The sequence below is a fragment of the Triturus cristatus genome, chromosome 10 (assembly GCF_964204655.1).
Source record: "Triturus cristatus chromosome 10, aTriCri1.1, whole genome shotgun sequence".
Taxonomy (NCBI): domain Eukaryota; kingdom Metazoa; phylum Chordata; class Amphibia; order Caudata; family Salamandridae; genus Triturus; species Triturus cristatus.
In genome coordinates this window covers 553,811,530-553,835,859 of record NC_140593.1, presented here as the reverse complement: position 1 = coordinate 553,835,859, position 24,330 = coordinate 553,811,530, and the positions used below count along the sequence as shown (strand labels likewise).

General features: G+C 48.4%; 1 protein-coding gene across 3 annotated transcripts in view; it reads left to right on the top strand.

Annotated features, from left to right (window-relative positions):
- LOC146789710 (WD repeat-containing protein 48-like) overlaps nucleotides 1-24,330 on the top strand; it is a 391,919-nt gene that overhangs the window by 330,064 nt on the left and 37,525 nt on the right. For 2 of the 3 annotated variants that reach the window (XM_085632045.1, XM_085632046.1), the window contains one exon: nucleotides 67-250. In XM_085632045.1, coding sequence (XP_085488171.1) covers nucleotides 67-250 — 184 coding nt within the window. Of the gene's footprint in view, nucleotides 1-62; nucleotides 251-24,330 lie in introns of all 3 variants that reach the window. The other variant, XR_014970143.1, reaches the window with a different exon arrangement.

Below are 24,330 nucleotides of genomic sequence, written 5' to 3'. Positions count from 1 at the left end.
GCTTTTTCTTTTGGAAACTTTGAAAGATAATTTGATTTTTTGCATTTCTTCTTTCTGCAAAGATAGACTTTCAGCAAGTGATATGTTGCAAGTCAGAAAGGTAATGGAGCATGTTTATGAAAAAATCATCAACCTGGATAATGAATCCCAGACCACAAGTTCCTCCAATAATGAAAAGCCAGGAGAACAAGAAAAGGAGGACGTTGCACAGTTAGCTGAAGAGAAAATAGAACTTTTGTGTCAGGATCAGGTAAGTCGGATGGAGGCCCAGAATTGTTTAATCTGTTTTAAGGGAAAGATTAATTTCTTGGCTGAAGGAAAATGCATTGTGTTCTTATTCAATGTTGTCCCTCTTTCATACAAGCAGTGCAGATCCATGTAGAGCTATCCTGAATTCTCAAAAGGTACTTGCTAGGAGAAAGAAATGAAGAGGTCTTCTGGTAGGCTGATTTAAGATAACTATTCATCATCACATATGCAGTTCTTTATCAAATGCATAATGGTTCAACTTACTTTACCAGATCTAAAAGAGACTGTTAGTTATAGATTCCTTACCTTAGAATTACCCCCATGCGTCAGACTGGATCAGGAGAATTTTTCTTAGCAGTACCCCTGCGTGTCGGTAGGTGGCATCGGTCAACTCCACATCCTTAGTCGGTGTCGTGGTAGCCGGGATGACGCCACAGTGTTTATTAGGATGCCGCCCCTGCGCGTTTTATTTTTCTGCGCCAGCCTTGCGCAGATCCGGAGAGAGCTTGCCCCTTAGTCACTTTTTGACTAGCCTTTTTTGACTTTTTGTCAGTCTTCTTTTGGGCCTTTGACTCCTGGTGTACGAGGGATGTCCCATCGCCGAACCGGATTCAAGCCTTGTGACTCTGGTCACAAGCTGATGTCAGTTACAGATTCGCACCTCATGTGCCTCTGGTGCCTGGAGCGTGACCCTGACCCGAAGTCGTGCTCAGACTGTCGGGCCATGAACCCGAAGCCTTTGCGGGAGCAGTCCTGAAAGCTTTTGGAGGCCCAGCAGTCTGCTCCGCGCATCTCAAGGTCCCTGTCTAGAAGAAGGTCTCTGGACCGGTCGCGGAGCCACCATCACCACTCGTCTTCGGGTAAGTCAAAGCACAAGAAGGCGTAGAAGCACCATCACTCTTTGCCTTTGCCCCGTCCGTCGGCCGACGCGATGCAGGATCCAGAGTGTCGTCGCTCTCTGAGCCTGCTTCTGGGACGGCTCCGCGCTTCCCTCCCTTTCTGGGAGCCGGTGCGTCCCCTGCCCAGCTTAGTGCCTTTTAGAAAGCGCTTCATAGCATCTTTGGGCATCCTGACTCCGCGGGTGCACCTTTGGGCCCCGCAGACTTGGCTGGGGGCCCTGGGCATTCGATGCCGGCAGCTGCTTCGCCAGAGGGCCCCCGAGGATCCAGGCCTCGATCTGCACCGATTCCAGGGACGACGCCCCCGATGTCGGATGTGCCCCCGACCGGCTTCGACACCAGTCTCACCCCCGACTTACACACAACACCGGACCGATGTCGCTCAACCTTGGTACCAGCGCTGAAGGGTACTTTTGCGCCACTGTTCATTCCTGGTGTTCCTTTTCGCCCTGAGTGGCGACCAGAGGAGGACTGGGAGGGGCCTGTAGACCTTTTGGCTGACCAGCTTGAAGAGTCAGACTGGCGAGAGGACCTGGGTGTTGCCAGTGGTTTGGTTAGCTCCCCAGACCTTGGCATGCTTTCTTCCACTACCGTGGCTACGGAGGAGGGAGCTTTCTATGCAGTGGTGTTGCATAGGGCGGCTGAGGCCTTGAGCTTCCTACGGTGTCAGTCAGGACTAACCTCCTGACGGACGTGCTTCAACCAGCAGCAGCCTCTTCGGAGCCTTCACCGACGTCTTTCTGAGCTCTTCGTCCAAGCCCAGCATAGGGGCTCCTGTGGACAGGATGATTGCCCAATGCCACCACTCTGTCCCAAGCGACCCACTTTTCCTCTCCCAACACCTAAGCCCCGAGAGCTTGGTCGTGCAAGCCTCGTCCTCTAAGGGTGCCTTCCTCAGATAGGGAATCCAAGATGCTGGACCACCTTTGGAAGAAGATGTTTTCTTCTGCCAGCTTTGCGCTGCGTCGGTGAACACTGCATGCCTCTTGGCCTGTTATACCCATACAGTGTGGGATACTTTTGCCCAGTGCTGCCACAGTGCCAGGAGGAGGCCCGGGCTGTACTCGCACAGGCAGTGGCAGAGGGTAGAGACGCAGCTAAGTTAACCACCCAGTGTGGGCTGGATACCACCGACTCTCTGGGAAGAACGGTTTCTACGTCAGTAGCCTTTAGGAGCTACGCCTGGTTGAGGATGTCTGGTTTCTCTGAGGATGTCCAATCCACCCTACTGGACATGCCCTTTGATGGCCATCATCTTTTCGGTGATAACGCAGACTTGGCGCTCGAGCGCTTCAAGGATTCTAGGGCTACAACCATGTCCTTGGGCATCGCGTCAACTTCTTGTTCCACACAGTCTGCCTTTCGTGGCTACAGAATGGTTGCCCCGCCACGCTCGACACAGTCTAGCCATCGGCCTACACAAGCTCACCAGCCTCTGCGTGGCCATGGACGTGGGACCCAGCAACTCAGGTCTGGGGGCCAGCGGGTGGGCCAGTACACCCATCACCCCCCTGCAGCCTCCAAGCCCTCCTAGTCCAACCTTTCAGGGCCACCAGAGGCCAGTGGGCGGCAGGATTCGCCATCACCTCCCCCACTGGCAAACCATCACGTCAGACAGGTGGATTTTGCAGATAGTCTGAAGGGGCTACTCCCTCCCCTTCGAGACTACTCCTCCCTCCATGCCACCGTCATTTCATTGCATGTCGGAGGATCACTTGGCCCTTCTCTGCCAGGACGTTACAGCTCTCTTGGCCAAGGGAGCTATCAAACGGGTCCCTGTGCCAGATATTGGTCGTGGTTGTTACTCCCACTACTTTCTGGTACCCAAGAAGGACAAAGGCCTGCGTCCTATCTTAGACCCCAGGGCCCTCAACCGCTTCCTCCGGAAGGAGAAGTTAAACATGCTCACGTTGGCTCGGGTCCTGTCTGCCCTCGACCCCAGAGACTGGATGGTAGCATTGGACTTGCCGGACGCATACTTCCATATCCCCGTCCTGCCAGCCCACAGACGTTACCTACGGTTCACGGTAGGCCACGAGCATTTCCAGTTTACCGTGCTCCCCTTTGGCCTTACCAGGACCCCTCATGTGTTCATGAAAGTGATGGTGGTGATCGCAGCTAATCTGCGCAGATCAGGGGTTCCAGTCTTCCCCGATCTTGACAACTGGCTATTGAAGGCGGGATCGCCCCAGGCTGTCGTCTCCCACCTCCAGACTACTGCGGACCTCCTGCACTCGCTGGGGTTCACTATCAACGTGCCGAAGTTGCACCTCACCCCCTTCTCAGAAGCTCCTTTTCATCATAGCAGTTCTGGCTACAGTGCAGTTTCGGGCTTATCCTCCGGAGCAGCATGTCCAGGAAATTCGGGCTATACCGATGTTTCAGCCTCTATACTGGATTTCGGTGAGAATGACCCTGAGGCTGCTGGGCCTCATGGCCTCCTGCATCCTGCTGGTGGTTTATGCCAGATGTGGGCTCTGCAGTGGGACATGAAGATCAAGTGGGCGCAGCATCAGGAGAATCTTTCAGACTACGTCCAAATCTCGGAGGTGACTGCATGTCAACTGCAGTGGTGGCTAACGAACTAGGATTGGGTCAGTCAGATCCCTCTCCCTTCCCCAACCAGACCTCACAGTGGGGACGGATACGTCAGTCCTGGGATGGGGCACCATCTGGGAGAGGCGGAGATCAGAAGACTAGTCTCCAGCGGAGTCTGGGCTCCATATCAACCTGCTGGAGCTCCGGGCAATTCGTCTGGCACTGAAGACATTCCTTCCCACTCTCAAAGGGAAGGTGGCGCAGGTGTTCACAGACGACCACACCGCCATGTGTGGTACGGCAACAAACAAGGCAGGTGGGGTCGTGGACCCTATATCCAGAGGCTCTTCGTCTCTGGACATGGCTAGAACATCAGTTCATGTCCCCGGTGGTTCAACACCTGGCAGGTTCTCTGAAATCCAGGGCGGACAAACTCAGCCGTCGCTGCATGATGGATCACAAATGACGTCTTCACTCGGAGGTGGTGGAAGGTCTCTTTCAGCAGTGGGGAGAGCTTTGGTTAGATCTGTTCGCCACCAAAGAGAACACGTAATGAAGATCAAGCGTGACCGGGCCCAAGTCATTCTTGTGGCTCAGGACTGGATACGACAAGTTTGATACCCCGGACTTTTGAGCATGGCCATCGATCCTCCAATCAGACTGCCTCTTCGAGAGGATCTTCTGTCACAGCAGATGGGGAGGGTCCTCCACCCGAACCTGTCCAGTCTCTACTTCCTTGCGTGGAGATTGAGCGGCGACAGTTGACCGCTTTTGACCTTTCTCCTGAAGATTGTAATGTCATCTTGGCGACCAGGCGGCCCTCCACTAAAACGGTATACGCCTGTAGAGGGAGCAAATTTGTGTCGTGATGCACAGCAAAGGCTGTGGATCCCTTTTCTGCCCCTCGTTCGGAGGTTCTCTTGTATATACTTTCTTTGGCCCAGCAGGGCTCTGCCCTGGGCACTCTTGAAGGCTACATTTCGGCCTTTCTTTGCATTCCTGATCATCCTTCTCTTTTCAAGTCCCTTATTGTAAATAGATTTCTAAAGGGCATTACTCACCTCTTTCCTCCTTCTCCATTCTTAATGCCCCTGTAGGACTTGAACCTGGTCTTAACCTATCTTATGTGCGCTCCCTTCGAGGCTCTTCACAACTGTCCTCTCAGGCTCTTCCCTTTGAAAACAGCTTACCTGGTTGCCATCACCTCTGCTCGCAGGGTGAGTAAGCTTCAGGCTTTGTCTTCAAAACCTCCTTTTCTGGCTGTTCATCCGGACAAAGTAGTCCTTCACACAAGGCCCTCTTTTTTTCCCCCAAAGTGTTTACCTCTTTCCATATATGACAGACGATCACTTTGCCCACCTTCTTCCCGCATCCACACCCTTCCAAGGAGGAGGAGGAGGAGACACTCCACCCTCTGGACCCAAACGTGCACTGTCTTTCTACCTCGACCGCACAAAAGATTTTCGGGTGGAAGATCAACTCTTTGTTGGATATGTGGTGGCCAAGAAAGGTCGGCCTATACAAAAACGCACCATCTCTCGATGGGTTGTCCTATGCATTAAAATCTGCTACTGCTTGGCTAAGAAGGAGCCTCCAGTGTGACTGTGTGCCCGCTCCACAAGGGCAATAGCAGCACATGCTGCCTTAGGGCATGGAGTTCTGCTCCTTCACATCCGTTAGGCGGCTACATGGGCATCTCAGCACACATTCACCAAACATTACTACCTGGACAGACAAGTCCGGAGAGACAGCTACTTCGGCCGCTCTGTTCTCCAGGACTTTGTGGTGTGAACTTGGTTTGCACTGCCAACTCCCGGGGTTGGCATTGCTGGGGTATCTATTCTAAGGTAAGGAATCTATAACAGTCTCTTTCAGATTAATAAGTTACTTACCTTCGATAACGATGTATCTGTTAGAGACATATGTTAGTTATAGATTCCTTACCACCCCACTCATCCTCCCCGTTCTGCAAACTGACTTTTAGGAATAGGGACTCCCTTCCAGGGCCCTAGTTATGTGCACCAGTGGTCAGTGTCGTGTATGGCTCTGCACTTGTAGCGTGGAAAGTCGTGTCAGAACTGATGTCAGAGCACAGGGGCGTCGTCTAAATAGATGCCACAAGGTCATCCCGGCGAACACGACGCCGACAACGGACGCGGGCCGACCAATGCTACCTATCAACGCTCAGGGGTACTGCTAAGAAAAAATTCTACGGATCCAGTCTGACGCCTGGGGGTAATGCTAAGGTAAGGAATCTATAACTAACATGTCTCTTACAGATGCATTGTTGCCCAAAGTAAGTAACTTGTTCATTTGTGCCTCAATGTATATTATTTTGAATGTACATCAATAAATGGTTGTTTTTAAACTTATAAATATATTACTTAGGGATAGTTCGTACCACAGATATCTTATCAATAAAAATATATCAGACTGAACTAAATCAAACCTTCATATCAGAAATTGTTGCTAGGTGGTGCCTAAATGATCCCAGTCATGGAGCCATACCAAGCGTTACTAGATGTGATGGAAAAGCTCTCTAAATGTGTCAATGACAGCTTGTGTCACCATAGATAGCTTGTTTTTTTAAGGTCTTTCTTCAATGTTATCAGATTTCTCAAATATTTTGTGGTGCCATGTCTCCATCAAAATGTCTTCGACCATGGGAAGCACAAGAGTCTTAAATCTGTGATGGCTGCTGCAGTTGGTGATTGTGGTGTGGCTGCACTCTTTTCTGCAGCCAGGAAGCTTGGAGAAGGATCTGGGTCATTGTAGCAACTACTTCAGTTGCTATTATCGTGACATTAAAAACCATAAACCATTTAGCCATGATGGATTCTACAGTTATAGCAAGGCAAAAAGATGATGGACGGAATACTGGACGTTGTCGAGCATTCACTGCCTAGCAGTTCGGGATGGTCTGTTCACATGGGGAGCAGGTTCAAGAGTGATTTGCATATGGCTGGGTCCCAACTGGGGTGGCATGTTAAGCAAAATAATGGATTTAACCCAAATCTGTTACTCGTGGTGAATGTTTGACAATGTTCGGTATTCCGTCTATCATTTCTTCTGTGTTGCTGTGAGTTCTACAGATATCCATGTCAACATATTTGATCAATTAAAATAATTACTTTCAAATGTATATAAACTTATCTCAAAGGGTGCCCTACGAGGTGCCTTGATTTCCCATTGTAAGTAAGTTAAAGTACAGATTCGTAGTAATTATTCAGCCCTATATACACTATTTTGCATGTGGCAGAGAAACGTTTGCAGGCAATAAGAGGAACGCACTAACATTTTAAAGTGTTACCTTCTTTTTTAAATCACCCTACAATATCAATGCATTGATGTCCCAAACAGAAATACAGGAAAAGTGTATTAACTGATCCATCCTCTCATTTACACTCTGCCCACGGTGGAGAAAAAGGCAATTTAGTGAGGTTACAGGGCCATATAAATCAAACATTGGCTCCTGGAAACAAACTGAGTTGGTGAAATAGTATGAAGATTGCTACACGAATGATTGAGTTTAGGGTGTGTATGGGAAGTTCACATAACTGCCAATAGCTAGATAAAAGCTACCAAAACGAAACCTACAGTAAAGTCTTCCTCCACACCCAACCCTACCCCAACACATGAAGTGGGGTAAGGTTGAAACTGGGAATTGAGTGAAATTGCAGGTCCCGCTACAGCAAGGCAACTGCTTCAGAAATGTCCACTCGGATAAGGGTTTGAAACACTATTCCCTCCCCGGCCTTAATGTTGGATTGGAAATTGGCAGGGATGGGTGGAAGGAGACTGCCACCTTTGGACTGACAGAACAGGAGCCTCTTTGGTCTGTTCAGCGAGTAGTCAATTTGTTTGAAACATTCTGCTGTGGCATCCACAGATGATACTTAGCAGCAGGCCTTAGGAAACTGAAATATCCAGTATAACAGTATAAACGAAGGAATAGCCCAGTGGACGGACCCATTTTTTGTTGGTAAGTACAGCGTGGCTATAAAAATTGATGGAGCATAGATCCTCCCAAAAGCCAGTTATGACAAAATGCAACCAGAAAACACCACTATTCTGCCCCTTGTAGTCCAGAGCTGGGGTATAAGAGGAATCGATTAGTAATGCCATAGAGCCTGTGGCAGCCAAGCACAGACATCAGAAACAAATATCAAAGAAAGGTTTAAATCTCCACATTGTCCAGCCCACCTCTGATGTCCAGAAAATCCCCCAGTGAGATGAGGGGAATGCAGTAGTTCAAGAGAATCCAGAAAATGCCAAACTATAGATCTGCCCAAAATCTGAGTTTGGGAAAAACAGGAAAGAGTGGAGCGGGGGGGGGGGGGGGGGGGGGGGGGAATTTGAACAATTCAAAAGGCTGGTAGAGCAGGGGAAGAGACTTTCAGAATAAAAGGTTTAGTAAGGATAAAACCAATTCAGACCGCCAAGGCATGTGTAAATCTGAGGTGGTAGTTGAAGAAAATCCTGCTCATGAAAAACGAACCAGAAAAAAAGTGCCAGCAAGTCAACCGCTTCACATTTCTTTACCCATCAGTGAAGAAAGGTCTAGGAAGAGTTCGTTCAGAAGATCTAGAAGAGGGAACACAGTCCTGATCAACAACGAATTGGTTTCTAAAACAAAAATAGGAATTTGAACCTTTTACATAAGCATCATCCCATTGTCACCCGCCAGCTCCAAGAATTTGTTTCTCCTGTGCAGAAATCGGTAGTGTATTGCTGCTGAAAAAAAAGATCTCAGATACTGTAAAGCTGCCAGAGCATTTGGCTTGCACAATTAAAAAGCTAGAAAAGCCGGACTAGGGTTTTGCTACAAGAAGGCTTTAAATTTAAAAAGTTGTACCTCCCAGCCCATAAACATGTAGAGAATATATAGTGTAAAGATATAGCAAAAAGGAGAGTAATGCTGAAGCATGATCATTTAACAGAACATTAGAAAGCAATAATTGAAGCCTTGGTGAGATGTAAGTTCGTGCTATATAAAACTCTGTAAAATAAAAATGTAGGAGCTTGAATGTCTCAATGTGACGTATAGAGAGCAACCTAACTTGATCTCGAGGGATAATGTATAGGACCGAGATATAGAAAGCTGCAAAGTGACGGGTGCAGTTGTGTATAGGGGTTTACAGGGTTGGGAAGAGTTCGTAGTGTGGAAGGAAGAGGGGACCCATTTGACGTGCGTAGGGAGTTTGGCCACTGTAGTAGAAAGAGGTGCGCAGGGGGAGTGGGCGCTGGAGTCCAAAAGTTAAGGGGGGTGCAGGAGTTTCTCTGAGAGTTCAGCAACATGTTGATTATATTGTGACTAATATGAATCAACATATGGAACATCCGCTTTTTCTGGAAGTGGAGAATAGATATCTCTTGCCAGATCTGCTCCTGAAAGTGAAGTGGGATGCCATGGGTTTCTGTCTGGAGAAGACTTTGTGTATTGCCAATTCCTTCTTGTATTTCAATAATCGAGTCAGGAGGTGCTCCTTCTACGTGTTGTGCTTGTAGTGCGACGATGGTGGAAAGTTGGAGTTCTTGGAGTGTAAGAGTAATTCTGCTATATTTACAAACTTTTGAGACTGGCACGATTTATTCTATTGAATTCAATAGATCAAGTGGCACTATTGGATACTGGCAAAAAAGGAATTACTTTCAACAATATGGGATAAAACCAGCCCCTGGACTGCCATTTAAAGTCTTCCTCTGGAAGGAAGGGCTTCACTTTGCAAAGCAAAATCAGAATATCTAGTTCCACAGTCTTTGATTTATTTGCGTGTGATGTTGGTCTCAAAGCGGATTTTGATGCCTTATGACTACAGGACAGTACACTGCCTGCAAGTCTTTAATTGAAACATCCCAAAATATCTTTGATAATGATCCTGTACTGCTTGGTTGCAAACGTTGGTGAGGAGTACTGATTCTGTCTTAGTGGGATTCAGCTTAAAGTAGGATTTGCAAATCCATGCTTAAATGGCAGTTTCCGGTTGTCGGTGTTGTGGCCCAATGAAACTTTGAGGTGCATCTGGGTGTTCAGGTGTTATACTAAAATATTGTAATCCGTGTACACCCAAAGGAAGGGTATTTTTGTAAATGATATTTAGTACATAAAGTTTCTAGATGTCAAGCAAAACAAGAGAACATGGGTTGCCATGGTCTGAGATATAAGGGCGTCCTTGGGCATCTTAGCAGCTCCGTACAAAATCAACAAACTGAAGTGAATAGACCGTGTTGAGTATGTATATGTCAAGATTAAGGAGAGGGGTTAAAAAGTTCTGTTGCCATTGTTTCAGACGTATATCGACCTTCTTTAGACTCGTGATGAGAAGGAGAAACTGAGTGGCAGATCAATTTATTTTTTCTGCTCTAGCACTTTTCTTTGGTCAATATTGCTTCGACAAGCCAATATTAAGCATACAGAGGTATCGGGTCACAAGTTTCCAAAGCCAATTGAGAATTAATCTGAATTAGAACATCCTTCATAATTCCAACTTTTTAATCTCTCACTATAACATTGGTGACCTACTAAGTTAAAGCCTGAAAAAGTAAATGATAATTCTGCAAAGTTTTATAGTATGCATCAGAATTGTATAATTTCCATCTTGTGAGAACTGGCTTGTAAAATGCAAACTATTATACTTCTTTAATCTCAGATTATAAACAGGAAAACTTTACACTGAAGGAAAGACGTCTGTTCACATGAAGCAATGGGTAGTGGTCATTTTGGTGGAGATGTACTACATTTTCGCAGATTTGGCAGAGCTGCACTTTGCAAGCTGGCCCAGAGACAGAGTATGGTGATCTTGGATGGTTAATGAAGCGGTCCTGAATGCCAAACTGCCCTAAAGACTTGCCTCATTCAGTACATTTCTTTAAGCTTAATAGCGATCATGTCTCTCAAGAAGTGCACAATGATTTTCAGTTTTCCTGTAGAAAGCCTGTTCCACTTTCTCTGACTGTCCACTTTAGAATCTGTTTAATGTTTGTCTTAAAAGGATCCGCATAACAAATTGAAAACCATACATTAGTATGGCTAGACCATTTCTATGCTCATCATTTTAGCACTATTTACAAATCTGAACAACAATTGGCAGGCGTTTTATTTAACTAACTTGTGATGTATTAGATTTTGTGCAGATCCTTCAGTCGGGGCACAATCACATGCATAAGGCAAAAGTGTGTTCGAGGCAAGTATAGCTGTAGATACACATGCTTTCCATACTCCTGCCATCTAGTGTTGGATCCGAATGTGTGCAAGTTGTTTTTCTTCGAAGAAGTTGTAGGGAAGCTGGCTCTGTATATACTATACCAAAATGAGATATAGTGTGCACAGAGTTCAGTGGAACCCCAAAGGTAGACAGAGGTAAACGTAGATGGCACCTTACTCTCTATTTGTGGTAGTGTTGGCGAGCAGTAAGGCTTTATCAGAGGGTAGTGTTAAGCATTTGTTGTACATACTCAGGCAGCAAATGATGTCTCACACAGAGACTGAACTCAGATCAATTTGTTTGTATAAAAAATATTATTTAGTTATATTTATCTTCTAGAACCAAGCAAGCCCGGCACAGGTAAGTGTAAATGGTACTTTTCAAGGCAGGTTGACCAATACAAGCAAGCTAAATGAAAATCACTTTGTTACAGGTATGTAAACACGTTGAATACAGTTGAAATTACTGTTGGATTACTTTTGATTACTTTACAGATTACTTTATGGATTACTTTTTCTACTCCACGTGATATGCCTAGATATCACGCTGTGACATTTCCTAGAGAAAAGGTGAGTAAAGCAGTTTTGAGATAATAGCAGTTTTTCAAGTTGTACAAAACCAACTCCACACAGAACAATTTTGAGGGAAAACCAGTCAATGTATTCCTGTGGAGAAAATGTCGTTGTTGGTTAACAGGTAAGTACTTGATTGTGGGAGTTGGTTTTCTGGGGTAAGAACTAGGGATCCCCCAGGGCCAAGGATGCACTATCAAATCACCCTCAGCGGCAACAGGGGTGCTGGGTGCAGAGTGCGGAGGCCCAATGCTATCCAATGGGGGATAGGAGGCCTCCAGTTGGAGACTGCTCACGAGCAGGCCACAAGGTTGTGGGAGCAAAGCTCCTGCTATTAGGCTCAGGGCAAGGGGGAATCCAAGTTAGCACCCAAGGTACACCCGCAGGGGAGGCTGGGTGCAGGGTGCTGGCTTGGTGTCGGGTGCCCAGTTGATTACAATGGGGATTCTCCGGTTGCAACAAAGACTGCAGGCTCGGGGATGAAGATCTTCTAGAGTTTACCACTGGTTGGGGAGGTAAGTTGGTGTGCCTGGGGATGCTGGGTCACCGTTGGTTCGTCTACCCAAGGCCCTAGGACGTCAGTGCAGGGGTGGCTTTAGGTGTCCGGTTTTTGTTACCAGCTCCAGTCATGGTAGGGTGTATCCTCCAGAAAGAGGCTGCAGGATTCGCTTGGAGATTCTAGGCAGGTCAGATCACCAAATCTCAGGTCTGGATCGCCAGGGAGACCTCCTCGTAGTGTGGACCATTCAAACTTGGCTGTAGGCGTCTGGTGCAGAGTGGTGCAGACTCACGGTTCTGGGTGGGGGCTTGAGTCTGTGGGTGAGCAAATCCGGTGCTCACAGGAGACAAAGTCTGTGACTTGGAAGGCAGTGTAGGTCCTTCAAGTTCTTGAGTCTGCTGGCTGCAGGACACACAGAGATTTCGCTGGAGCAGGTTCGAGGTGGGGACAGGCCAGTAAGGCTGGGGCCAAGCCAGTGGGCGGCGTCCTCTTAGTTTCAGCACAGCTTCTTCGGTCCTTCTTCTCTTCTTGTCAATTCTTGTCTGAGGAGGCAATTTCAGGGTTGCCCGTAAATACTAGATTTATGGGTGTTACAGGTAAGTAAAGGTTGTGACCAATAGGTCCCTTCCTTGGAGTGGGTAAACCCCCTATTATGCCACCCGTCAGTAGGAGGGGGGCATATGCCTCACTCTGGTTGGCTGTTTCCCCCCATCTGCAAGATGGCGGGGACTGAGAGTTGTGCTTTAATTCGCCTCCCCCACCTGACGACTGGGGTTGGCAAAGGTGGGCACACCTCCCTTCCTCACTTGGTTTTCCCGCCGATTCTCCTGCTCAAAGTGGGGGTCAGAACCAGTGGGGGCCAGTTGCTGGAAGCAGTAAAGACATGGGGAAGCTCACAAAGGTGGCAAGCCTTTAAAGCTTCCCCTTCATGGACCCTGCCAATCCTGGGGGAGGAGGCTTGGCACCTTGTCCCAGGATGTGCATTGTTTCAGACCCCCGAGAGCAGCAGTCTCTTGACCCAAGGGTCCAGAAACATGTCTGGTGGTGGCAGCTGGCGAGCAGCCACTCAGCCTGGACACTAGTGTTAGGTCATTTTTCAGGGGGCATCTTTAAGATGCCCTCCAAATGCATTTCCTATTAAATCCCACCCTGGCATCAGTGTGGGTTTAATGTGCTGAGAAGTTTGTGTGTGTACACACCAGTAAAGGTACAGGACCTCTAAGGGTGGCACAATAAGTGCTGCAGCCCTTAGAGGCCTTCCCTGGCCACAGTGCTCTTGGTACCGGAGGTACCATTTCCAAGGGACTGACCTGTGGCCAAAGTGTACTAATTGGGTTTTGTTTTTAATGCAGTTTAGGGAAAGAACATAGGCCCTGGGTACCTGTTTGGCAGGATCCCAGGGCACACTCAGTCAAAGTACATCAGCAGTTTAGCAAAAAGTGGGGGCAACCATGCAAAAAGAGGGCACTTACATACAGAATTCTTTTGAGTCATGAGTTTGAGTGACGACTTCTCTTGGTAATATGAATGGGCATCGACTCCATTGTTAGATTGTTTCCTTTCTGCCGTCTAGTTCAATATGTTTGCTTGCGCTCCAGGTCGCGACCGTTACAGATCTCTTTGGTTCCCAGTCCCAAGCAAATCGAAAGCAATACTGGTGCGGGTATTGCTTTCGATTCGCTTTACCAGTCTGCGTATTGAGGGATGACCTGTTCGGCAATTAAGATGTTGGTGCAGAACACCACCATCCACAAGCTTCCGTACTGTAAGAAGTGGCATTCTCTGTCGAAGACCGTTCTGAATCCAAACATGAACTCAACTTCGAGGTAACAGACATCACACCAGTGGACGAAGCAGTGAGTAATGTACCATCTGCCCCTTCAACCCTGTGTTGAACACTTGAAAAGACTCACAGCACCTCTAGAACTAGAGGCCGTTTGAACACCACTACCTCATGGTCATGGTTGGCACCGAGTGGCTTGTTGAGAAGTCGTGTCCTTTGGCTCAGCACCAAAGCACCTGCCTAAGCGAAATCCTTCGGCACTGACAAACTCGGCACCTCCCTTCCCATTGGTGAGGAGCCTAATCCTTCCACATTCACCGATTCAGCACCGAGCGGAACTTCGGCACCGAAACACAAACACGGGTCTAACCCGAAACCTTTCATCCAGCTCAGAAAAAGAGTGCCGCAACACCAGTCGAACTGATTCTCCATAAATTATAGGAGAAAATGGACTCCAAACAAAGACAGATCCAGATTCAGCCTCAGACTGGACGTATCCTCACAAGGCCTCCGGCTAGAACACAGCCATTATCAAAAAGACAGCTGTCTTTTCAAGAGGCAATTGATTTACCTACTCCACCAAACAAGAGGAAGATGAACAAAGCAACTAGTCCTTAACCACTTCCCCCACCCTCACCACCTCCACCACCATCACACTCGCCATTTCCACCAGTCTGTTGGAGATCCCCAAGACTTCTCACCTCAGGGATTCAGGGATCCCCGGTGATGACACCGGTGGACACGATGTAGGGGATGACTCATTTCGAATGACACCACATGATTACCCTTGGAATGCATACAATGTGTACCCTCCAGAGGACGCTGCTCCTGACCTATATCCTGCACTTCCATCACCTCCTGATGATTCCACAACATATCAAGGCGGTGGCCCGTCCCGTCCACGAACGGCCACAAACGGCCCGCTCTTTGCCCGGTCTTCGCCCCGAGCTACGTCCCGCGCGCGTACCGCTAGCGCGTCCTATCGGGGTCTCAAGAAGAACCAAAGGGCGAGAGGGGGCGGGAGCGGGAAGAGGAACCAGGTGAGTCCAATCAGCTAGGCGCTGAGCACCGTGGTCCTCGCAGTCCCACAGCAGGGCAGTGCAGCAACCTTCCCCCTTCGAGCAGCAGAGCGTCCAAGCAGGTCTTTAGCGATGAAAGGCACACGCAGAATGTTTGTCTGCCAAGATATTTATGGCGTTGGACCAACGAGCGGCTCCCGCGAAGCGGGGGCCGCGAGGCGCTGTGTGGATGGATGCAGATGGTGGGGGCGGGAGCGGGAAGAGGAACCAGGTGAGTCCAATCAGCTAGGCGCTGAGCACCGTGGTCCTCGCAGTCCCGCAGCAGGGCAGTGCAGCAACCTTCCCCCTTCGAGCAGCAGAGCGTCCAAGCAGGTCTTTAGCGATGAAAGGCACACGCAGAATGGTTGTCTGCCAAGATATTTATGGCGTTGGACCAACGAGCGGCTCCCGCGAAGCGGGGCCGCGAGGCGCTGTGTGGATGGATGCAGATGGTGGGGGCGGGAGCGAGAAGAGGAACCAGGTGAGTCCAATCAGCTAGGTGCTGAGCACCGTGGTCCTCGCAGTCCCGCAGCAGGGCAGTGCAGCAACCTTCCCCCTTCGAGCAGCAGAGCGTCCAAGCAGGTCTTTAGCGATGAAAGGCACACGCAGAATGTTTGTCTGCCAAGATATTTATGGCGTTGGACCAACGAGCGGCGCCCGCGAAGCGGGGGCCGCGAGGCGCTGTGTGGATGGATGCAGATGGTGGGGGCGGGAGCGGGAAGAGGAACCAGGTGAGTCCAATCAGCTAGGCGCTGAGCACCGTGGTCCTCGCAGTCCCGCAGCAGGGCAGTGCAGCAACCTTCCCCCTTCGAGCAGCAGAGCGTCCAAGCAGGTCTTTAGCGATGAAAGGCACACGCAGAATGTTTGTCTGCCAAGATATTTATGGCGTTGGACCAACGAGCGGCTCCCGCGAAGCGGGGGCCGCGAGGCGCTGTGTGGATGGATGCAGATGGTGGGGGCGGGAGCGGGAAGAGGAACCAGGTGAGTCCAATCTGCCAGGCGCTGAGCACCGTGGTCCTCGCAGTCCCGCAGCAGGGCAGTGCAGCAACCTTCCCCCTTCGAGCAGCAGAACGTCCAAGCAGGTCTTTAGCGATGAAAGGCACACAACATATCAAGAGTTAGTAGGCAGGGCTGCTGGTTTCCATGACATACAACTACACAACTCCTAGAAAAGTATGTTCGAGGCATATGAGCTGCAGATCACACACTTAGGATAGTAGATCGCCATCTGGTTTTGGGCTCGGATGCTTGCAGGTTGTTGTTGTCTTCGGAAGAAGTCTTTGGTTACGAGATAGGTGACTCCTCCCTTGGACGACAGTGCGCATGGGCATCAACTCCATCGTTACATAGTTTTTTTCCGCCATTGGGTTCGGATGCAACTTTTCCGCTCCGGTTGGAAATATCAATTCCAAACTTTTCGAAGCGCAAAAACTTCACACAACATCGAAGCACCTTCATTCTCGACATCGATTTCATCGGCTCGATTCCGGACGTTGACGCGGGCCGCTGAGCCTATCCACGCCGTGAGGCCTACGGCTCATGGAAAGGACGCCATTCAAAAAATGCCCCCAGTGTGGAGCAAAATTTCCACACAGTGACCACCACAAAGTCTGCAACCTGTGCCTATCCCCAGAACACGACGAGGCCAGCTGTCCAGCCTGCGCATCCTTTCGATCCTAAAAGACCATTCAAGATCGAAGGGCTCGACGACACATCATGGCACAGAGACAAGCTCCGGAACCAGTGGACATCTTTGATGAAAGCCCCGATGTCCCGGAAGAAGATTCCGAAGATCTACAAATAATTTCCGAAGCAGACGACTCAGACGACCCCATCACTCCTGGGCAACGTGCGAGTACTACTGCCCCTGCCACAACCCCACCGAAATCAAAGGCATTGGTCCAGACTTCACCTGCTGGCCCCAGTCGCGACCGAAAACACCCTTCAGAGCCCCGCCTCCGGGCTCGGCTCCGAAGAAACATAAGCCTTCCGGTAGCTTGGGACCGAGCAAACCGCATGTCATTGTCCAACCGGCACTCTCGGCACCGAAGACAAAAGACCAGTCTGCACCGAAATCTGCTCTGAAGCCCTCGGCCCCGAAACCACAAAGGCCAACCGACGCACCGGCACCGAAGGTTCCCAAGCCCACAGATAGACCTTCGGCTCCGAAACCTACATCGGTACCGAAACCACCGGCTAAGGACTCTCATACGCCTCCTAAAGCCAAACATACTACCGATCAGCCAAAAGCTCGATCGGAACCGAAAAAATCGGTACCGAAGACTGTTCCTGAAGAACAAGAACTTTTTCATCTAGATCCAATCGACCCAAGGCAGAAAAAGATTTATATCAACCCCAAAACTGGACATGTCACCGCGGTGCCATGTAAAAAACGGAAACTGGACACACCACCTGCCCCACTTTCTGTAAACAGGAAGGACTCTTCAACATCCCCTATCCCTCCTTCCTCTCCTATACTGCCTACTATCCCACCCCCTCTGCCTACACCATTACCTATACCTTCTCCATCACAAACACCACCACCACAGGATGATGATGACCTAGGGGGTGGGGGTGATCCTAATAATCCGTTCACGGATCCAGACACCTCACCACTGAATGATTGGGCATTCCCCTTACCAGACATGCCTGACCCTCCGCCATATCCCTCAAAACCATAGCCTCATGACGATCACCTGGGGTTTGGCCAATTATTAAATAGGGCAGCACTATACCACGGCGTCACAATGCACTCAGACGCACCAGAGGAAGACTTCCTATTAGACACTTTCGAACAGTCTCAAAAGTCGGTACAAATTCTGCCCGTGATTAAAGGAGTCATAAAACACGCCCCCGAAGTCTTTAAAGACCCCGTCCGTGCCAGGATTCTCAACCCACGGATCGAAAAGAAATATAGGCCTACCCCTCAAGATCCTAATTACATCAAAGGGCAACTCCCTTTGGATTCTTTGGTCGTTTCCAATGCTTGGAAAGGCGCCAACTCCCAAACCACAGGAGACACACCACCCCCGACGAAGAATCCAAACTATTGGAAGCATCTGGCAAAAGAGTAGCAGCACAAGCTGCTAATCACTGGCGTATTGCCAACACCCAAGCCCTACTAGCACCCTATGACAGGGCCCACTACGATCAATTAGAAACTCTCTTACAACATCTGCCAGACCAATATAAAACCCAGGCAAATGATCTTATTCAGGAGGGAAAGCTTATTTCAAATGCAGCAATTAAATGTGCGCTTGAAGCCGCAGACACCGCCTCTAGAGCGATTAACACAAGTGTGCTCCTTCGACATGCCTGGCTCCGCATTTCAGGCTTTAAGCCAGAGGTAAAAACTACCATACTTAGTCAACCATTCAATCAGGAACAGCTCTTTGGGCCAGCAGTAGACGCTGCACTAGAAAAAATTAAAAAGGACACAGACGGTTAAGTCCATGGGTGCATTACAGTCTCCCCAACCACGTGGCTCCTTTCTGCGCTCCTTCTATAGAGGAGCCTCCAAAAATATGGGAGCGGACACCTCCTCTACATTCAAAACCGCCACACACACATCCCCCAGTAGAGGATATTTTAGAGGCGGATACAGAGGAAACCACAACAAGGGACGAGGTCGAGGCAATAACACTCGCACCTCCCCTGCCACAAAACAGTGACTTCCCTCCACTCCCCCCAGACCATTCCACTCCGGTCAGGGGAAGACTAAAACAGTTCCTACCTTTCTGGAACTCCATCACAACAGACAAGTGGGTAAGGCAAATTATCCAGTATGTTTACTGCCTGGAACTCACAACTACCCCCCCCCCCCTCACATATACCACCCAAACAGCGTTCCATGTCACCAGACCATCTTACACTCCTCAAACAAGAGGTTCTCTCATTGCTTCAAAAGCACGCAATAGAACCAGTTCTCTTAGAACATCAGGGTACAGGGGTATACTCACTCTACTTCCTAATCCCCAAAAAGGACGGGACTCTAAGACTAATACTCGACCTCAGACCCCTAAATCTGTATATCAACTCAGATCATTTCCATATGATCACTCTTCAACAAGTGCTCCCACTACTGCAACAAGGCGATTTCCTTACCACATTAGATCTCAAGGACGCCTACTTCCACATTCCCATACATTCTGCCCACAGGAAGTATTTAAGGTTTGTGGTGGACAGACAGCACTACCAGTTTACAGTCCTTCCATTCGGGGTAACAACCGCACCCAGAGTATTCACAAAATGCTTAGCAGTAGTAGCAGCAAATCTCAGACGGAAACAAATTCACGTCTTCCCGCATCTAGACGACTGGCTAATAAAAGCAAAGTCATTCAACAAGTGTGTTCTACACACTCACCAAACCATCCAAATCTTACACAACTTGGGATTCACAATAAACTATCCCAAATCTCATCTCCAACCCTCTCACATACATCAGTATCTGGGAGCCACCATAAACACCTCCACAGCCCTAGCATATCCCAATCCAGCCAGGATAGCCAATATACAAGCTCTTATCGCAAAATTCCAAATCCAACACTCTCTTCCAGCAAGAGTGTTTATGCAACTCATAGGCATGATGGCGTCATGCATCTTCATTGTGCCTTATGCCAGACTTCAGATGCGCCCCTTGCAAGAATGTCTAGCACGTCAGTGGAACCAGGCTCAAGGACAACTTACGGATCTGGTGTTGGTGGACAGCCGCGCACATCGCTCTCTCAAATGGTGGAACATAACAAACCTGTCCAAAGGGCGGCCGTTCCTAGAGCCTCTTCCACAGATAGTGCTGACAACGGACGCGTCGCTCACAGGATGGGGAGCCCATCTCCTCGGCCACACCACTCGGGGCAAATGGACCATTCAACAGAAAATGCTCCATATCAATTACCTGGAACTGCTATCAGTGTTCCTAGCACCAAAATCATTCCAACCACATCTCCAGAACAAAACTGTCCTCATCCGGACAGACATGACAGCCATGTATTACATACAGAAACAAGGAGGCACACATTCTCTCCAGCTGTCACAGCTCGCACAGAACATTTGGCGATGGGCCATTCCCCAGAAAATATACCTACTTGCAGAACACCTTCCAGGGGTTCACAATCAGATTGCCGATCTGTTAAGTCGACAGACTCAACAGATCCACGAATGGGAACTACATCCCCAAGTCCTAATACCCTTTTTCCAACAATGGGGCCAACCAGACATAGATCTGTTCGCCACACACAAAAATGCAAAATGCCCAACCTTCGCCGCCAGATTTCCCCACCCGGAGTCGAAGGGCAATGTGATATGGATGAACTGGTCAGGCAGATTTGCGTATGCTTTTCCGCCGCTCCCACTCATTCCATTAGTGGTACGCAAGCTCAGGCAACAGTCTCTCAAACTGATCTTAGTAGCTCCCACATGTGCACGCCAACCGTGGTTCCCAACACTACTGGAACTCTCGCTAGTGCCCCACCAAAAACTGCATCTCTCCCCGTCCTTATTAACCCAGAACCATGGAGAAATCAGACACCCAGATCCAGGTCAACTGAACCTGGCAATCTGGCTCCTGAAGTCCTAGAGTTCGGTTATCTCAACCTACCACCAGATTGCATGAATATTATAAAGGAGGCCAGAAGACCTACCACTAGAGCCTGCTATGCTGCAAAATGGAAAAGATTTGCCATTTACTGCATTAACAATCATATAAACCCACTGGAGGCATCCATCCAGGACATCATTTGCTACTTACTGCACTTGCAAAGATGAAAGTTTGCATACTCATCCATACGTCTCCACCTAGCAGCATTAGCAGCCTACTTACAAAATAGACAACACTTGTCACTCTTTAGAGTATCTGCGATCAAAGCTTTCATGGAAGGACTAAAACGAATTATTCCTCCCAGATTACCACCCTCTCCATTGTGGAATCTAAACATTGTTCTTACAAGGCTCATGGGACCCCCATTTGAACCTCTGCATAAATGCGAACTACATCCCTCAGAAGGGCAAGTGAGATCCAGGCTTTGACCATACAAGAACCATTCTTACAATTACACCGTAACAAAGTGGTTCTTAGAACAAATCTGAAATTCCTTCCAAAAGTCATATCTCCGTTCCATCTTAACCAATCAATAGAGTTACCAGTATTCTTCCCAAATCCAGACTCGGTAGCTGAAAGAACTCTTCATACTTTAGACATTAAAAGAGCCCTTCTTTACTACATTGACAGAACCAAATCATTCCGCAAAACAATTGTTTGTCGCTTTCTCACCACCACATAAAGGCAACCCCATTTCCAAATCTGGGATAGCTAGGTGGATAGTTAAATGTATCCAAATATGCTACCACAAGGCTAAACGCACACTAACCGTTCCCCCTAGAGCGCATTCCACACGCAAAATAAGGGCTTCCATGGCATTCTTAGGAAACATTCCCCTAGAAGATATTTGTAAGGCAGCCACATGGTCTACAACACACACCTTTACCAAACACTATTGTGTTGATGTACAAGCAAAGCAACAAGCTTCTGTGGGTCAGGCTGTCCTTAAAACTTTATTTCAAACTGCTGCAACCGATGCAGGTGACCACTGCTAGGGGAGATACTGCTATATAGTCTATCCTAAGTGTGATCTGCAGCTCATATGCCTTCGAACGGAATATGCTATTTACCAGTATGCATCTGTTATTGGCATGTAGAGCTGCAGAGTCACTCACGCCCACCCACCACCCCGGGACCTGTATCTGTTCTAGCATTGTCTTACTTAGACATCACACATGGACATCTCTCTCTTTTCTACAAACTCCATCATTTCCCATCATGGCGAAAAACAATCTAACGATGGAGTTGATGCGCATGGGCATCGTCGTCCAAGGGAGAAGTCACCTATCTCGTGACCAAAGACTTCTTCCGAAGACAACAACAACCTGCAAGCATCCAAGCCCAACACCAGATGGCGATCTACTATCCTAAGTGTGTGACTCTGCAGCCCTACATGCCAAGAACAGATGCATACTGGTAAGTTGCATATTCCTTCCTTTTCAACATTCATCTACACATAAGGGCACCCAATACTTTCCCATGCTGAAGGCTATGTTACGTCACACGGTCAACATTTTCAAAGACCCTTTTAGTGCTCATATAATAACACCCAGGAGATAGATAGATATAGATAGATAGATAGATATCTCGATCTATCTATCTATCCCTCTCCTTCAGATCCAGTTTATATCCGAGGACTAGTAAAAACCAGCGCTTGTAAAAGATCAAACTCTCAAGCTAGCAGTGATGCGCCCCCTCCCGACAAGGGGAGCAAGTGCATTGATGCAGCTGGGAAAATGGTGGCAGCCCAAACTGCTAACTATTGGCGTATCTTTAACTCACAAGGTTTGTTGGCCAGGTAATCCCGTGCTTACTGGGACAAAATGGAGGAGCTCCTCCAACATCTCCCAGATGAGTACAGGAAAAGGGCACAAGAACTTGTTGCAGAGGGCAAAAATAGGTAACACTTTAAGGACTAGGCAGTTGTCCAGGAGGCAACGAAACCCGAGCAATCTCATCAGGTTCTGTCATCCACCTGCAGTTTTAATGAGTTGATCACCAACTCATTGGATATGGTCCTTCCTGCAAGGTGGCATAAAACCTTCAGCGAAGTAAAAAGTCCCCTTGGTTTAATGCCCACTACGGGTAGCCATGTGCTTGATAAGAATCAGAGCAGAGCATGCCTCTATATGTTGTGCCCTAGACTCTGCCGACACAGCGGGATGAGGAATTAACACTAGCATCCTGCTCCACCGCCATGCTTGGCTGCGTATTTCAGGCTTCAATCCAGAAGTACAACATAACCTTCTAAGTGTACCCTTTGATAAAGGTACATCTCTTTGGGCCCCAGGTCATCAAGGCCCTAGAAAAAATTGAAAAAGACACAAACTGCGAAATCCATGGTGGCACTTCAGACACCTACACCTCGAGGTTCCTTTACCTGCTCAGGCTACCATGGAGGCTCCAAAACCACAACTCCAGAAACCTCCTTCTCTTACCAACCTAGCCAAAGTCAGTGCTCCTCCAACAGAGGTTAGTACAAAGACTCCTACAGGTGCAACAACACCAACGGTGAAGGCACATGTGTTTCCCTGCACGGGGAACACCCACCAGCAAACATTGACTTTCCTCACCTTCCTCCTGACCATACAACACCTGTCTGGGCTTGTAAACAAAAATTTCTACCCACATGCAGTCAATAACATCAGACCAGTGGGTGTTGGACATTATCCACCATGGTTACTGTCTGGAGCTCATCGCAACACCCCCAAACATTGCACCTCGCACCCAAAGGCTGTCACTAGAACATCAAACACTGCTCAAACAGGAAGTTCAAGCTCTTCTTCTCAAGGGAGCTTTACAACCTGTCCCTCTACAACATCAAGGGTATACTTCCTAATCCCCAAAAAGGACGGATCTTTATGGCCCATTTTAGATATAAGGCGACTAAACCACTACATCCTGTTCGAGCGCTTCCATATTGCCACACTTGAAGACGTGATCCCACTTCTCCAATAAGGCAACGTTCTTGCCTTCCTTGATGTACAGGACACCTTTTTTCCCTCATTCCAGTACATCCAGCACATCGCAAATACCTACGATTTGTGATAGCAGGAATTGAAAGTCATACCTTTCGGGTTACTACTGCTCATCTATACCAGCAACACACTCAAGCGACCATAGATCTTCTCCATCAGTTGGGTTTCAGCGTCAATTTAACAAAATCTCACCTTCAACCTCAACAAATTCAGCTGTATCTGGGAGTTAACCTGAATATGCAACTAGGATTAATTTATCTCAATACAGCAAGAATTCAAAATTTTCAAACACTACTATTCCAATTTCAACCCAATCAGCAATTCCCAGTAAGAATAGTCATGCGGCTCCTATGCATGATGGCTTCTTGCATTGCCATAGTACCACGTGCATGACTACACATGCACCCTTTGCAGGAATGCCTAGCGCAACAGTGGTCTCAATCATAGGGTCAATTACAAGATCTAGTGTTGATAAACAGCGTCACTCATCACTCTCTGCAGTAGTTGACCACCAACAACCTATGAAAAAAGGGGGGGTCTGTTCTAGACCCCGTTCCTCACATCACTCTGCCAACGGATGCATCCCTCACACACTGGGATACACACTTACACGTACAATACCTCACAGTCCAGGGTCTATGGGATTCCAAGCACCAAGTTCTCCCCATCCACTACCTAGAGCTTCAAGCTGTTCACCTAACATTGAAAGTGTTCCTACCTCACCTGATCGGCAAGGCTGTCCTAGTCCAGACGGACAACACAACCAAGTATTATCTACAAAAACGGTTGGCGGCCCTCTCACGCCTAGCTCAGACCAGTTGACTCTGGGCTTTACATCACAACATTTATCTATTAGCGGAACAGCTTCTGGGAACAGACCACGATTTTGCCCACCTCCTCATCAGGATGCAGCAACAAGTCCACGAATGGGAACTCCACCCCAAGCCCTCCTC